This window comes from Pteropus medius, unplaced genomic scaffold, assembly GCF_902729225.1.
Source record: "Pteropus medius unplaced genomic scaffold, Ma_sr-lr_union100, whole genome shotgun sequence".
NCBI lineage: Eukaryota > Metazoa > Chordata > Mammalia > Chiroptera > Pteropodidae > Pteropus > Pteropus medius.
In genome coordinates this window covers 7,083,434-7,096,530 of record NW_024349799.1, presented here as the reverse complement: position 1 = coordinate 7,096,530, position 13,097 = coordinate 7,083,434, and the positions used below count along the sequence as shown (strand labels likewise).

The following is a 13,097-nucleotide window of genomic DNA, read 5'->3' as shown; positions in this document are numbered from 1 at the left end:
ATTCTAATTTTAAAGATAAACAAGTGGGTTGAGGATGAAGGATCCACATCTCTAAATCTTCGGCTCAGGATAATTTCAAGGCATTATACAAATAAAAGGTCTTCCTCTTCTTCACCTCATCTCCTAATCGGCATGAAAAATATTATAAGACCTCCTTTATCAATTCTCAGTTTACCACCTGTTCTCTATCTTTCTTCCTCACCCCCTTCAATGCCTTCCAAATAATTCCCTAACAGGTATATCAGCCAAGTTCAAATCAATTCACCTGGTCAGTCCGGGTATTTTGTTCTACCTTCGACAGTTTCCACTCTCTCAGAGATGAAGCAGCCACTCTGTAAGCCGAGTAGGTATTATTCAAGTAGGAGAATTAAAACAAGGTCACAGAGAGAAAGGCTGAAGAATTTGACTTTGTGTGTGTGTGTGTTTACGTGTATAGAGGAAAAATAGCACATAGATGCATCCACAGTATTTAATTGTTTGGATAATAGTTACAGATAAACAGGTATACTCCATATACAATTACCAATACTTTTTTATACAGTTCATATTTCAGTACATCAACACTATTTTATTTACACTCTATTTATGTACATTAACATCTTTCTAAAGTCAGTGCATTGTCAACAAGTTTTATACAGTAATTTACATGGTGAATGTAGTTAATAGTTAATTTAATAAATTTTCTGCTAGTCATGAATTAAAAAAAATAATTACAACCAATATAACAAACACAGATCAAACAACATTAGTAGATTGTGCTACCTGCTTAAATAAAACATCTGTAAGGAAATTATTTAAAATCTTTCACTTTTTCATGGGACTTGTCCAGGGAGGAATAGACTTTATATACTGAAAATCACAAAACTATAAAGTCTGCATTTTGTCTGACTTCATCACATTATACCATTTAGGCCACTCCTTCCTACTTGCAATTATAATTTTCTTCTGAATAGGCTTTCAACTTTTTAAATGCTCTCAGAAGAACTGGATAGTAACTGGCCTTGGATATCAGAACATGTATGCTTAATTACATTGGTGCCTACTATCTATGAGGAAGGAAGGGTAATATGATCTGAATGCTTCCAGGGTCCAGATGAATAAAAAAAGACTGAAAAAAAAAGTGAATATTTACTTTGAATATATATTTAAAAACAATACAAGAAAAAAAATGCTGCCTGAAATAAATAATATTTATATTTTTGTTCCAGTCTTGAATTATCAGAGGAAAAAATAAAGTGAGCAAAGAAACATAACTTTTGATGACCACTACTGTGAAATTATAAAAAGAAGACAAATACCAGAATAAAAAATAAATGGACTTGCAAACAAAAGTTTACTCCTAAAACCACCAATTTCATTAAAAATACTTATATACTATCAATGTTTGGGATGTGTTTTGTTTTTAAATTTAATATGCTGGGGGAAAATACCCCAATTCAAGTTAATTTATAGCCCTTACAGCCATCAAATATGAACAAGTTTGAGAAGTTCACATCTGTATGTATTCTCTCCTTTTTTAAAGTGCAAAACAAAGAAACAAAGAAAAAGAACAACCACTAATTGTGGAACACCATCTAGCTCTGATGCCACTTTCCTTCTCAGAAGCTCTTTGTGCAACATGTGCATGTGAAGATGGTGCAAATATTGGCAACTACCCTAACCACACTCAGCAGTTGGGGGTAGAATACATTTTTGAGGACACTTGAAGTATCCTCCAAAGTATGATGCCTCCATCTGGAGGATCATTTTAGCTGGATTTCCCAGTATGCTTTTTTTTTCTCTATAGGGTCTCCCAACCAAGGCCCTGGGTAGAAGGCACACAGCTCTTAAGAGAGCCTCCCTTTCAGACTGACCACTATATATGGCTCTGCCACCATGACTGGCCGTGTATTAAACACAAACACAACAAAAACAAAAAGCAAGAAGGACATAGAAAGAGTGGGAACATAGTTTAAAAAATAAATTGAAAAATCTGTGTCCATGCCATAAGAATCCTTTGCACATCATCATGATCTTGCTTTCTCTGTCTCATCAATATAATGGAATAAAACTTCAGGAAAAAGGAGGTAGCATATCATGTCGTCCCCAGACAACACTACAAGTTTTTTGTTTTATTTTGACTCCAAGGAAATTCTTAGTATTTTGTTATGATTACTGGTAAACTCTATACTCACTACGTATTTGTTCATATCTGGACAAGCACAATTTAGTTCTTATTTGGTCCCAGGTGGCTGGTGCCAAACCCTTTTGTTTACAGGCTAATGGTGGGCTCTGCCTGAAAGTTCTCTACCAGAGAGCTTGTGTGAGACACTTCCAAACAAAATTATTACTACTATTATGTTAACTGCTATTTTAATTAGGATTTTTATTTTGTGCTTCAGGGTCACAGGATAAAATAACTACATTTAGCTTGCCTTTCAGTGACGCTTTTGCCAAATGTCAGCTACAGGGAGTCATCTCCCTCACCACCAGCCTGTCTAGCAGCCAGAGTGGTAGCTTCACTGTAACACACAGTACTTTTTGTAATCGGACTCAAAGTCTTCGTCCATGCTGCTTGTGTCTGCCATCTTTTTGCCATCGATCTTTGGCAGAAATTGTGCATAGTCTATCCCCTGCTGCTCATAGAAAAGAATGTAGGCAGAGTCGGTATCAATTTCATCAGGGTGAAGTTCCTAAAGAGGCAAGAAAAGCCTTTAATAAAAAAGCCATCACTCTGCTGGCTCTTAGTCCTTGCCAGGGCAGAGAGGACTGATCTTCTTTAATTACTAAAACTATCTGCTTCCAATCGGCTTAATATTTTGGCTGTCTCACACCTGCCCATAAAATAAGCTCCATTATTTTCAGTGTTTGTTTTAGGGAAAATATTCTGACCACAGATAAGTCAAACGAATGACAAAAAAACAAAAGCAAAAACAAACCCCCCTCTTCAAACATTTTCTAACAGCTGAAAAGAACTTTTTCTCATCAACCAGTACTTTCCCTCCCTTACTACTCATGTTTTCATTTCCTATTCTGCATATCATTTTTGTTCCTTTAAAACTAAAGACATCTATATACTGATTCTAAGAGAAATATCTCTTCCTATTTAGGAGAAAGTCCATTATTTCAATAAATGTCTCCCAACTCTGTTGACATTTCTGTTTCTTTTATTCAAAGATGAGGGATATTTACCTTACAGCTGCTGTCATTGTAACAGTACCACTTGCTGTTTGGGTTTTTGGCATAAGTGACATAATGGCCCCCGCCCAGAATTCCTGAATGGCACTGTGAGAGAGAAGAAAGTGGAGGTATGTTAGTAGTCAATAGTACTCTGGCCAGAGCACAATACTAGGATCCGATCAAGAAAACACTTATTACTTAGGTGGTTAAGAAGGAATATTTTTATGGGGGAAAAAAAAAAAAGGAATATTTTGGAACCATTTAACCTTTACCCAAAAACAAAACAAAAAGCAAAATTTAAAATTCAAAAGCTCCAACTCTAAACATTTTTCCATAGGAACACACAATTGTGAATAACTTGAACATGTGATTTCAGTTATAATGATTACATGACTATCTCCTGCAATTCTCTGTGAGCATCTTGGATTCTATCCAGAAAGCCCAGATATCTGTTGCTAACTTTGTCTATCACCAGGCTGGCCCTGAAAAAAATGATGAATGAAAGAATGAAAATGAACGAACAAACCACTGAAAAATGCAGATCAAATACAACAAACAACTTACCGAAATTGCATATAGATTATAAATAGGCTTAACATGAATATCTTCTCTTTGGTCATCAGTGCTATCTTCTTCACTGTGGTTTTCAAGCTGACCATTGCTGTAACCATTGCCACATGCCTCATGTTCATAAAGAAACCCGTTGGCCAAAGCTACTTCGTGGTCCTGAGGGGTGACTAGCTCAGGTTGGCTGCCTCCCAGCATGTGCCCTCGGCTCAAGGCATCGGCCAGCTCACAAACCTGCCCAGCCCCATTCTCTTTGTTTACATCCAAATTCTCCTTACTACTTGACAGTTTATTTTTGCTGCCGATCTGGGGTAGCCGGAGCCTCCCTTTACTTCTCCCTAAAGTCCGTGGACTGCTGTTAGGGCTGCTGTTTTTGCTGGAGGGACAGCTGGTTCCATTTTTTCTTGATGAAGAAGGTGAACCTGACAAAGGGAGAAGGACAGATTCATAAATCCAAATGCCACAAGTTAAACCAGACATTAAATGCTAACTTTAAAGCCAATCTCACAAATGCACACATAAAGGTAAAGACGGGGGAGTCTTGACTGGCTACTCTTTAGTTCCTATTATGTAACCAAGAAGTTACATTCTTATTTCCCTACTGCAAAGCCCCTAAAGACAGCAATGTCTTGAAAAGGTAAATTGCCATATAGGAACTCAGAAAATAGCAGAAAAGTGATATATGTCAGATTTAGTTTAAAGCAGTATTAATAGACTAAGGAATTTTACAAATACATACTCTTTTTCTTTGTAAAATTAGATAAAAAATATCAATTATTAAGAACTTACTATTGCTAGGCATGGTATTGGAAACCATTATCTCTACCTCTCACAACAATCCTGTCAGGCAGTAGGTCTTAAAGTTTTTGGTCACAGCTCTACCCCCTGCCACCCCTACCCCAAGCCCACTTCCTTATATATCCTTAAAAATTGTTGAGGACCTCTAGCACTTTTGTTTATGTGGGTAAGATCTACTATTACCATATTAGAAATTAAAACTGAGGAATCTAAAAAACACAATGCACAAGCACATTATTTCACTGGTGATATCATCACGTCATGCTGGTTCTGACTTCACTGTTCAATTGTGAGGGGATAAGAGTGAAAAGGCAAAAAGTATCTTAGTATTTCTATGAAAATAGTTCTGATCCCCCAGGACTTCTGAAAGGGTCTCAAGGACTCTGCAGGGGTTCCTGGACCATACTTTAACAATCTCTGCAGTAAGGGAACAGGATGACAGCCACCATTCATGTTCACCATGTCAGGCATCATGTTAAAGTGCTTCACTCCTGACGTAGGAAAACTTCACAGTCTGTGAACTTGGTATTATCTCCATTTTATGAATGAGAAAATAGATTTAAGGAGGCTGTATCTCTTGCTAAAAGTCACATAGCTCAAATCTAGATCGGTCTGATTCCAGATAAGTTCCTTCCACCTCACCAAGCTGTTGCTCTAGAATGAAACACAGAGGAAAACGTGCAGCCTCCATTGGGGTGGTGTCTGGGCTCCATGAGGTCCCCTCCGGGCCTCATTACCTTTAGGGCTACTGATGATATTTGCGCTGAGTGAGGATGGACTCTTGCTCAGGAGCACATCCTCTTCCCCAGCTGAGTTCTGGGCATCCACTTTCTTCACCTCTCCAGCCGGAACCCTGGGCTCAGAGAGTTCATCCCCCTGGGGTGTGAGTGGTTTCCGCTGGCAGAGAGCCGGGTCTCTTGGTACTAAAAAAGCACTAGGGTCAAAACTTTCACGAGGAAATTTAACAATTTTCTGTGATTTTATCCATCGACCATTTACGAACTGAAATCGTTTGAGGTGAATAATCTGGAGAAGAGAAGGTAGAAAACACTTGGGAGGTTAAAGGGCTCTGAGGATACAAAATTTACATTTAAAAAAACCAAGTCTAATACATGTGAATATTAAAAAATATATAATAACATTAACATCTTTTTTTCAAAAAATATATTTTATTACATAACATAGTTATCAGTAGGGCCACTGACCATTAGCTAGCTATGTGGTTAACATGATAATCTCCCTAATTTCATAGTCTGTGTATATCCAAAAGTATCCAAATTTCTTCAACATCCTAGGAGTCTATTTGCATGTACTCATCAGCTTTCTAAGCTTGTGATGCACACTGACCTCTACCTGTCTCACATGTCACAGAAGATGCATTCACAAATACTCTCATAGGAGACTATACTAAATGTTTTGAAGAAAAATGGAGTTTTTTTTTTTAATAGATGAAACTTACCTAATCTCCATATCCTTTGGTGGCCACCAGGGGAGTTTCCCTAATGGGGTGGGGATGGGGGGCGTCCTAAAGAGCATAAGAGTCTCCCTTATTTTTCAGAAGGATGAATTCCTCTAGTCTTACATAACAGTGTTATTGTGCTCTCTATAGAGGGCACAGATCTTTGCTGGTGACTTCTACTTTAAATGCTTAACAATTTACTGTTTATATAAGGAGAATTCCCTTCCTAAGAGGCATGCTGGCGTGTGAAGCTAACAGAAGCCCACCAAGCTCTCAACATAACATCTACTCATCATTAGTCTTTAAAGAGCTCAAAAACATAGTTTTTATAAATGTCTTTACTCCATGATGTTTTATGTGATTGTTATACGGGTATATATAATTGTCAAAATATATCAAACTAGATATTTAAAATGTATGCATTTGATTCCATGTTAATTATACCTCAAGTAAAACAAACAAACAAAAAAACTGTCTCACCTACCTGTCTCCAAGCCTGCCCTCTTCTTCCCTTCCCTTAGTTCCCATTGAGTTAGCTAACCAACATTATTAATTTCTTGTGTTATCTTCCCTGAGAAGTTGTCCTGATCTAAGAAAAGAAAGACCTACATTCACAGTTTTAGAGAGTAACAGGAAGAAGACATGAATAAAAACATACGAGGTCTGGTTAAAATATACCAGTGCCTTATAGCTACACTTACTATGATGTTTCCAGTCTTTTAAGGAAAAAGCTTTCCTTCTTTCCTTCCTTCCTCCTCTGCGCACCCCCCCGCTTTTTTTTTACTGTCCAAAGTATTTCTTAATTGTCCATTTATCAAGAGAAACTATTCCTTAGCCTAAATATTCATATTTCATAGTTCAGGAACACAGGTCAATGACAAAATTCCATGGAACGTGACTCAAAGAAATTCTTTCCATTCCAAAATCACTTTACACTCTGAAAGATACCAGCCTTCCTCATTGCCTCAAAATCTTTCACAGAATCATAATTTCTGTAGAAATCTGCATAAACTTTCTTTCTTGGTTCAGCCATAACAAATTTTTGGAAACCTGCAACCCTAGGGAAACAATGATTGCCCCAACAATATAAAATTGCAGACATTTGGCCAGAAGGCCACGCTTCTGAGTTTTCGTCAAAGCAATGGAAGGCATGGTAGTTATATTCTCATATGTATGGGAACCCTGCATACACGAGAGTCAGACTCTACATGCACCAGAGGTTCCAGAAAAACCCTTCTTAAACAAATAGGAAGATTTGTCATTTCAAACTCTTCTGACAAGCAACAGGAGAGTCTCCTAATCCATGAAGAGAGAAGGAAGAAGTAAATAAAATCTGAAAGAACACTTAGCTTCAGTGCATTTGTGTGCCTGTGTACAGACACTTAACTCAGCAGTGAGCTGTGGCCATGTGACCAAGCACAGTAGAATTGGAGGCTCCAGGCTCATTTGTTCTTCTACAGTCCACCAAGGGTAAGCCTAAAGCTTCCTCTCTCCCTAGAGCCAAAAGTGCATTCATTTTCACTTTCTTCTGAAGTTCAAATTCACCAGGTTGTACCACTTGTGGCACTTCTCACATACTGTGCCGAACTGTAGTTACTGGTCTATATGACTTCTCTCTCGTTCTAGGCTGTGTGCTCTTTAGAAACAGGAACCAGCACAATTTCTGTAGAGCAATTAATCTCTGTGTGCAACATAAAAATCTTTCATAGTAAAAGTATTTTAAGCTCTGCTGCAGGGAGGATTTTATTTTCAAAAATAATAAATCTCCATTTGTTCATGACTTCTTTCCCTTATACCAAACTTCTGCTCTCTCAGAGGAAGGACTGTAACATACCAGGATGGGTGGAAGCCTCCAGAGATCCAGCTTCTTGGTTGCCAGGCAGTGGGTCTTACACTTGGAGCAGTAGTACATCTCATTTTCCCCTAGCTCTTCCTCACTGGTGAAAGCACGGAGACAGCTGTCCAAGTTGATGGGCTCAGCTTGTGCTCGCCGACTCTGTTCCACACTCTCGTGCTCATCTACAACCTGCAAGTGGAGGGAAATGCAGAATGGGAGAAGGGTGAGTGGGTGGGAGGGAGGGAGTTTAAAATGGTCACCTGGCTAACCATCATCCTCTAGGTGACTCACTCTCATTTTATTCTACATAAAGAAAAAGAAAATATAACCCAAGCTAGAGTCTTAGAGCAAATATAGCATTATGTACATTTATTCACAAATATCGCATTAATAACATCCTAGATCAAATTTCGATTTATATGACCATAGCTCTTCTTGAAAAATTTGAATCCTTCAAAATGACAAAAACAAACAAAAAATCGCCTGTTTATTTTGCAATTTTGAAATCCTAAAACAGTTTACAGGTGAGCTGGCCTTCAAGCCAGGGGTGTTGCGATTAGGTTATTTATTTTTTAACCAGAAAGACAGGACATTATTAGTACACTGCAGGCTTTACAGAGGCTAGGAGAAATAATATCACTGGAACACAGATGCCAGATCTGAATTAACTAAGAAAAGTACAGAAAAGCTCACCATGAGAAGATAACACACCAGAGCATTAAACCCCACAGGACACAACTCATTTGCATATTGACACCATATAACATAGAGTTATCAGAATACTATGTGTATCATTATCATGTGTCTCCTGCCTCACGGGGGCTCTTTTATCTGAGACTACAATAAAAGAAATGGCAGGCTCAAAAGAGCCTGATTTTGTTGAGAAGGCCCCCAATACCTGCCCAAACCTCTGTGGTCCTATTAACCAGCATGGTAGGCTTTGGAGCAAGAAGATGGTAAACAAAGGAAAGGAGAGAGAGCAAAGGGGGTGGGAGGGGTCGATGTGTAAGGATGTGTGTTGGAGGTGGCGTGGAATCAGAAGGGAGAGAAAGAGGGACCTAGAATGCAACAGAAGAGGAAGAATTTTTCCCTCTCTGATTCTTGGCTGTCACTTAATAAAGCAATCAAGAACCAGGGTGAGTGGGGCATAGTATCAGGACGATAAATGCTACCGTGAGACTTCACACACGGATCTTTTTATCTCAAGGTGGAGCTCAGACTACATATCCAACAATGAATGCCTCCCTTTCTGGCAAAGGTCACACACATGTCCATCACCCCAGCTATTACTCCTCCCTTCCAAAGATGAATTGGTTCTCTTTGTCTGAGACAATTTCCCTCTGGTTTCCCTGGTTTCCCTTTACAAGGGAAACACTGGGCTGCCTAGATTACAAACTAGCACATTACATGACACTCAGTTTAAAACAGATTTCCAGGCAACATTTTCCCTAAATGAGAGGATGGCTGAGTCACAGGCTGTCAAATGCTTCTACTCTATAAACTATGACGGTTGAGGTTGATTATGCAATAAAGAATTTTAGCACTGTATCACCATCCATTCCAAAATAAACTCATTTAAAAAAGGGAGAAAACCCTTCCTTTCAGAAAAGGAAAAACCGAATGTTTCAAAACAATTTTTTTTTTAATGAAAAAAATAAAACAAACCCTTAAATGTTGTATCATGGTTGTTGAAATCAGAAAAGGGAAAGAATTACATCATATATAGTAGTATCTCTTTTCTCAGAGCCAGTTAAGCCAGTTAAACATTATCTCTATTATCTCTACCAAAGGTGCTTTACCACAAATTCAGTATGCCAGTAAAGAATGTTTACTTTTATTGACTATATTTTCTATGAAACTCACAGGCTATAGAGCTATATGAGGACAGGGAAGAAAGCTAATTAAGAAAAACATATTTGTGGACTTACAGTAATTTCCCTAAATGACAAAGATTTCCTTCACCTCTTGGAATCCACTCCCAGATCCTCTACTATTATTCAAAAAGCCTAAATTACTTACTGGTATCCTTCTCCTTTTTTTCTCAGTTGCTTAAAAGCTCATCCTTACTACAAAAAATAAGATATGAAGTAACAGCTTTCATACATTATAAGACTATTAGAAAAAAGGAGCTCCGGATGTGGTTCCATAGTGTAGCGGTTAGCATGTCTGCTTTACACGCAGAAGGTTCTGGGTTTGCACCCCAGTGGAGCCACGGTCCATGGTCTACGGCCATGCCACCTCGAACAAGCCTGATGTCTGATCTTGGAAGCTAAGCAGGGTCAGACTTGGTTAGTACTTGGATGGAAGACCACTTAGGAAGACCAGGTGCTGTAGGCATAAATAATAATAATAATAATAATTTAAAAATAAAAAGTAAAAAGGGAGCTCGAAGAAGTTACCTAGTTTAATTTTCTATTGAGGAATGAATATGAGGTCTAAAAAGGGAAAAAAAAATAAAAAGAATAAGAGTAATTGCCTATTTTTTCTGCTTAACAAAACATTCACATAGAAATTTTGGAAAGCAGAGAACGATGTAAAAAGGAAGGGAACCTTTTATATTCTTAATATAAAAACAAACACTGTCAAAATATTGGCAGATTTTCTTCTATTCTTTTCCTAAATAGTACTTTTTTATACTGAAGAGTTTTTCAGTATATTCAATTTTATATTTTGCTTTAAAAACACAACATATCATAAGTATCTTCCCAAATATGTCAATAAAAAAACATCTGGTAATCATTTTCAATGACTGTATAACATTTTATCCAATTACCATACCATGTTTTATTTAACCATTCCTCTAATATGGGACAAATATAAGTTGTTTCTAATTTTTTATTATTTCCAATTTTACTATTTTACAAAAAATTGCTATGATGAAGATTTTTTTTTAGCAAATTACACTGTATTTTCCCTAGCATAAAATCCTTGAAATCACGAGAATAAAAATATATAAAACATATGGGCAATAATCTCAACTTTGAACCAAGGTATCTCCTTTGTCTACGTGACTCTCCAAGCATATGCAGAAACCACACGTAGGAAGAAAAATTATGTGGAAAGAAATTAGTCATGTGGCCCCATCCCATAGCAAGGCAGAAACTCTCAATTGCAACTGAGTTTCCAATGCGTCCTTGGGAGCATCACTGAAAGTGGAAGTGGGGTGAGATTTAACAAGTCACGTAGGCCTTTCTTTCTATTAGCAGTACGTTCTCCAGAGCTTTTCGGATTGCACACTGGGCTTGTTAAAAAGGGAAAGAGATTTATAGAGCCAAATAATTTTTCGTTTTTGATGTCTTCCCTCTTCAAATGAAGCATGGCTGAGGTTATTGAATTACTTTGCTACAGTGAGCATGCTCTGTTAGATCAACTTCCCTTCAGCTTCCTTTAGACCATGTTCTTTCTTTTGGCAAGTATCCACAAATTATACTCATCCTTGGCTACTGAGAGCTGCCAGGAACCTCAGGGTATGTGGGGGTATATTTAGGGATCCAAATAGGGAACTAGGTATGGAATTGGCAGTTTGCCCACTCCTCAAAAGTCAATTTTCATTACTAACTTGTCTAAAGGGTACACTCTAAGGAAATTTTCATCAAGAGCTACATAAATGCAAAAGCCACTGCAACTCTTAATGTGACTAGAAAATTCCTTTGATTCCACTGCTTTTACTTCTCCATCAGATTCTTTTTATCTCTATCCATAAGCTATCTAGTCGATCTACCCTTCATACGGCATTTGGCAAACATTTTTAGGTATGTAGTTAGTATTTTTGAAATAACGTTTTCAAAATTTAAAAACTGTTCTGGCCAGAGAATGGTAGTAGAGGAATGCCAAGTGTGAAGAACAGCCATTGAGATGTACTCTTAGGTACCAATCTTGAAACACTCAATCCTTTCTCTAATTTTTCTATTCACTGTGCCCGTTAAAGGTAGCAGCTATAGCCCTGGGATGCATTTGATCTAAGTAACTGTGCTTTTCAAATGCTGCAGCTCTGATAATAATTAATAAACAGGCAAGGAGATATTTACTGAGGTATGTCATGGCCAGAGAATATAACTTCTATAACTTTTTAATTATACCTGGAGTTTTGTTACAAAATTTACTTATTAGTATTTTTGAAATTTAATGCCCCAATAAAATCATCTCTAGAATTGAGAAAACTTAAACGTTTAGGTCATCAAGTCAATATATTAAGTACCACAGAGAATGCCAATGAATGTTTTTCTGATTGTATTTAAATTGTCTAAAACAATTTAATGGCATAATACAGTCAAACTGGGAAAAATTTACATATAAAAATCACCATATTATGGTGGCCCTGAGTACTTACCCTTTCCTGTGATGTTTGATAGCGAAGGTGAAGGGCCGTGGGGTCCCAATCCACAGCAATATAGGCATTTCCAATGAAAGCTCTGTCTTCTCCACAATCAATTTTACAACCTCTGCAAAATCTACAGGGAGAAAAAGATATACTGAGAAAGGAATAATTACGAAGGAATCCAAATTTTATCAGATATAGTCTCCCTTTCTACTTCTCTACATCCTTCTTGGGTTTCACAATTTGTCACGGGCTTTTAACTTCAGTCTGATAAATGCACGGATATGTATAAATAATTATCAGTATTTCAGAGAATCATGCTTATATCACTTTTCAAGTCTCTGGTTTTTCAAAGCACTTAATATCCATTCGTTAGTTCACATAAATATGTGAACTTTATGGCAAAGAAATAACATGAGAATTGGATATTTGAAATAATACATTTCTAAAGAAATTCTAAATTCATTTATTTAATGACAATTTATCTGGTATAGCAATTCTTACTTCCTTGTTTGTAAAATGGCATGTTAAATAAATGTATATAAAAATTTATGGGGTTGGGGAGGGATCATGAAAGAGCCATGGTTGCAATGCCTACTTTAAACTCAGTTTGCTAAGTCTATTATAGTTCTCTGAAGGATAACTTCAGTACTCAGGCATTTTCCAAGCTGAAATAGTACTGACCAATAAATCTCCATAATGACTCTTCTAAAAACCAAAACAGACTTCCCATAAAGTCTAGTAAGGAGACTATGTTCTACTGGGCTCAGAATTGCTAAACTGATTTGTAATTAAGGATCAGAAGGCACATAATAATATATGCTGATCATAAACTATGAATCTGATGAGACTGTAGAGTTCATAAAACCAAGTACGTCTCAGGAGTAAAACTTAGCTACAGACATCACAAGGAAGAGATGAATGGATAATTCCCAATTTATTTTGAACTTCTCATTATT

The 13,097-nt window shown here is 37.2% G+C and overlaps 1 protein-coding gene across 2 annotated transcripts in view; it reads right to left on the bottom strand.

Annotated features, from left to right (window-relative positions):
• Positions 1–454: 454 nt before the first annotated feature.
• USP32 (ubiquitin specific peptidase 32) overlaps positions 455–13,097 on the bottom strand; it is a 173,949-nt gene continuing 161,306 nt past the window's right edge. Inside the window, exons 29-34 of one of the 2 annotated variants that reach the window (XM_039885847.1) lie at positions 12,151–12,271; positions 7,818–8,009; positions 5,262–5,550; positions 3,724–4,148; positions 3,172–3,264; positions 455–2,672 (exon numbers count right to left, since the gene is read on the bottom strand). In XM_039885847.1, coding sequence (XP_039741781.1) covers positions 2,499–2,672; positions 3,172–3,264; positions 3,724–4,148; positions 5,262–5,550; positions 7,818–8,009; positions 12,151–12,271 — 1,294 coding nt within the window. In that variant the 3' untranslated portion in view covers positions 455–2,498. The remainder of the gene's footprint in view (positions 2,673–3,171; positions 3,265–3,723; positions 4,149–5,261; positions 5,551–7,817; positions 8,010–12,150; positions 12,272–13,097) is intronic. The other variant, XM_039885848.1, reaches the window with a different exon arrangement.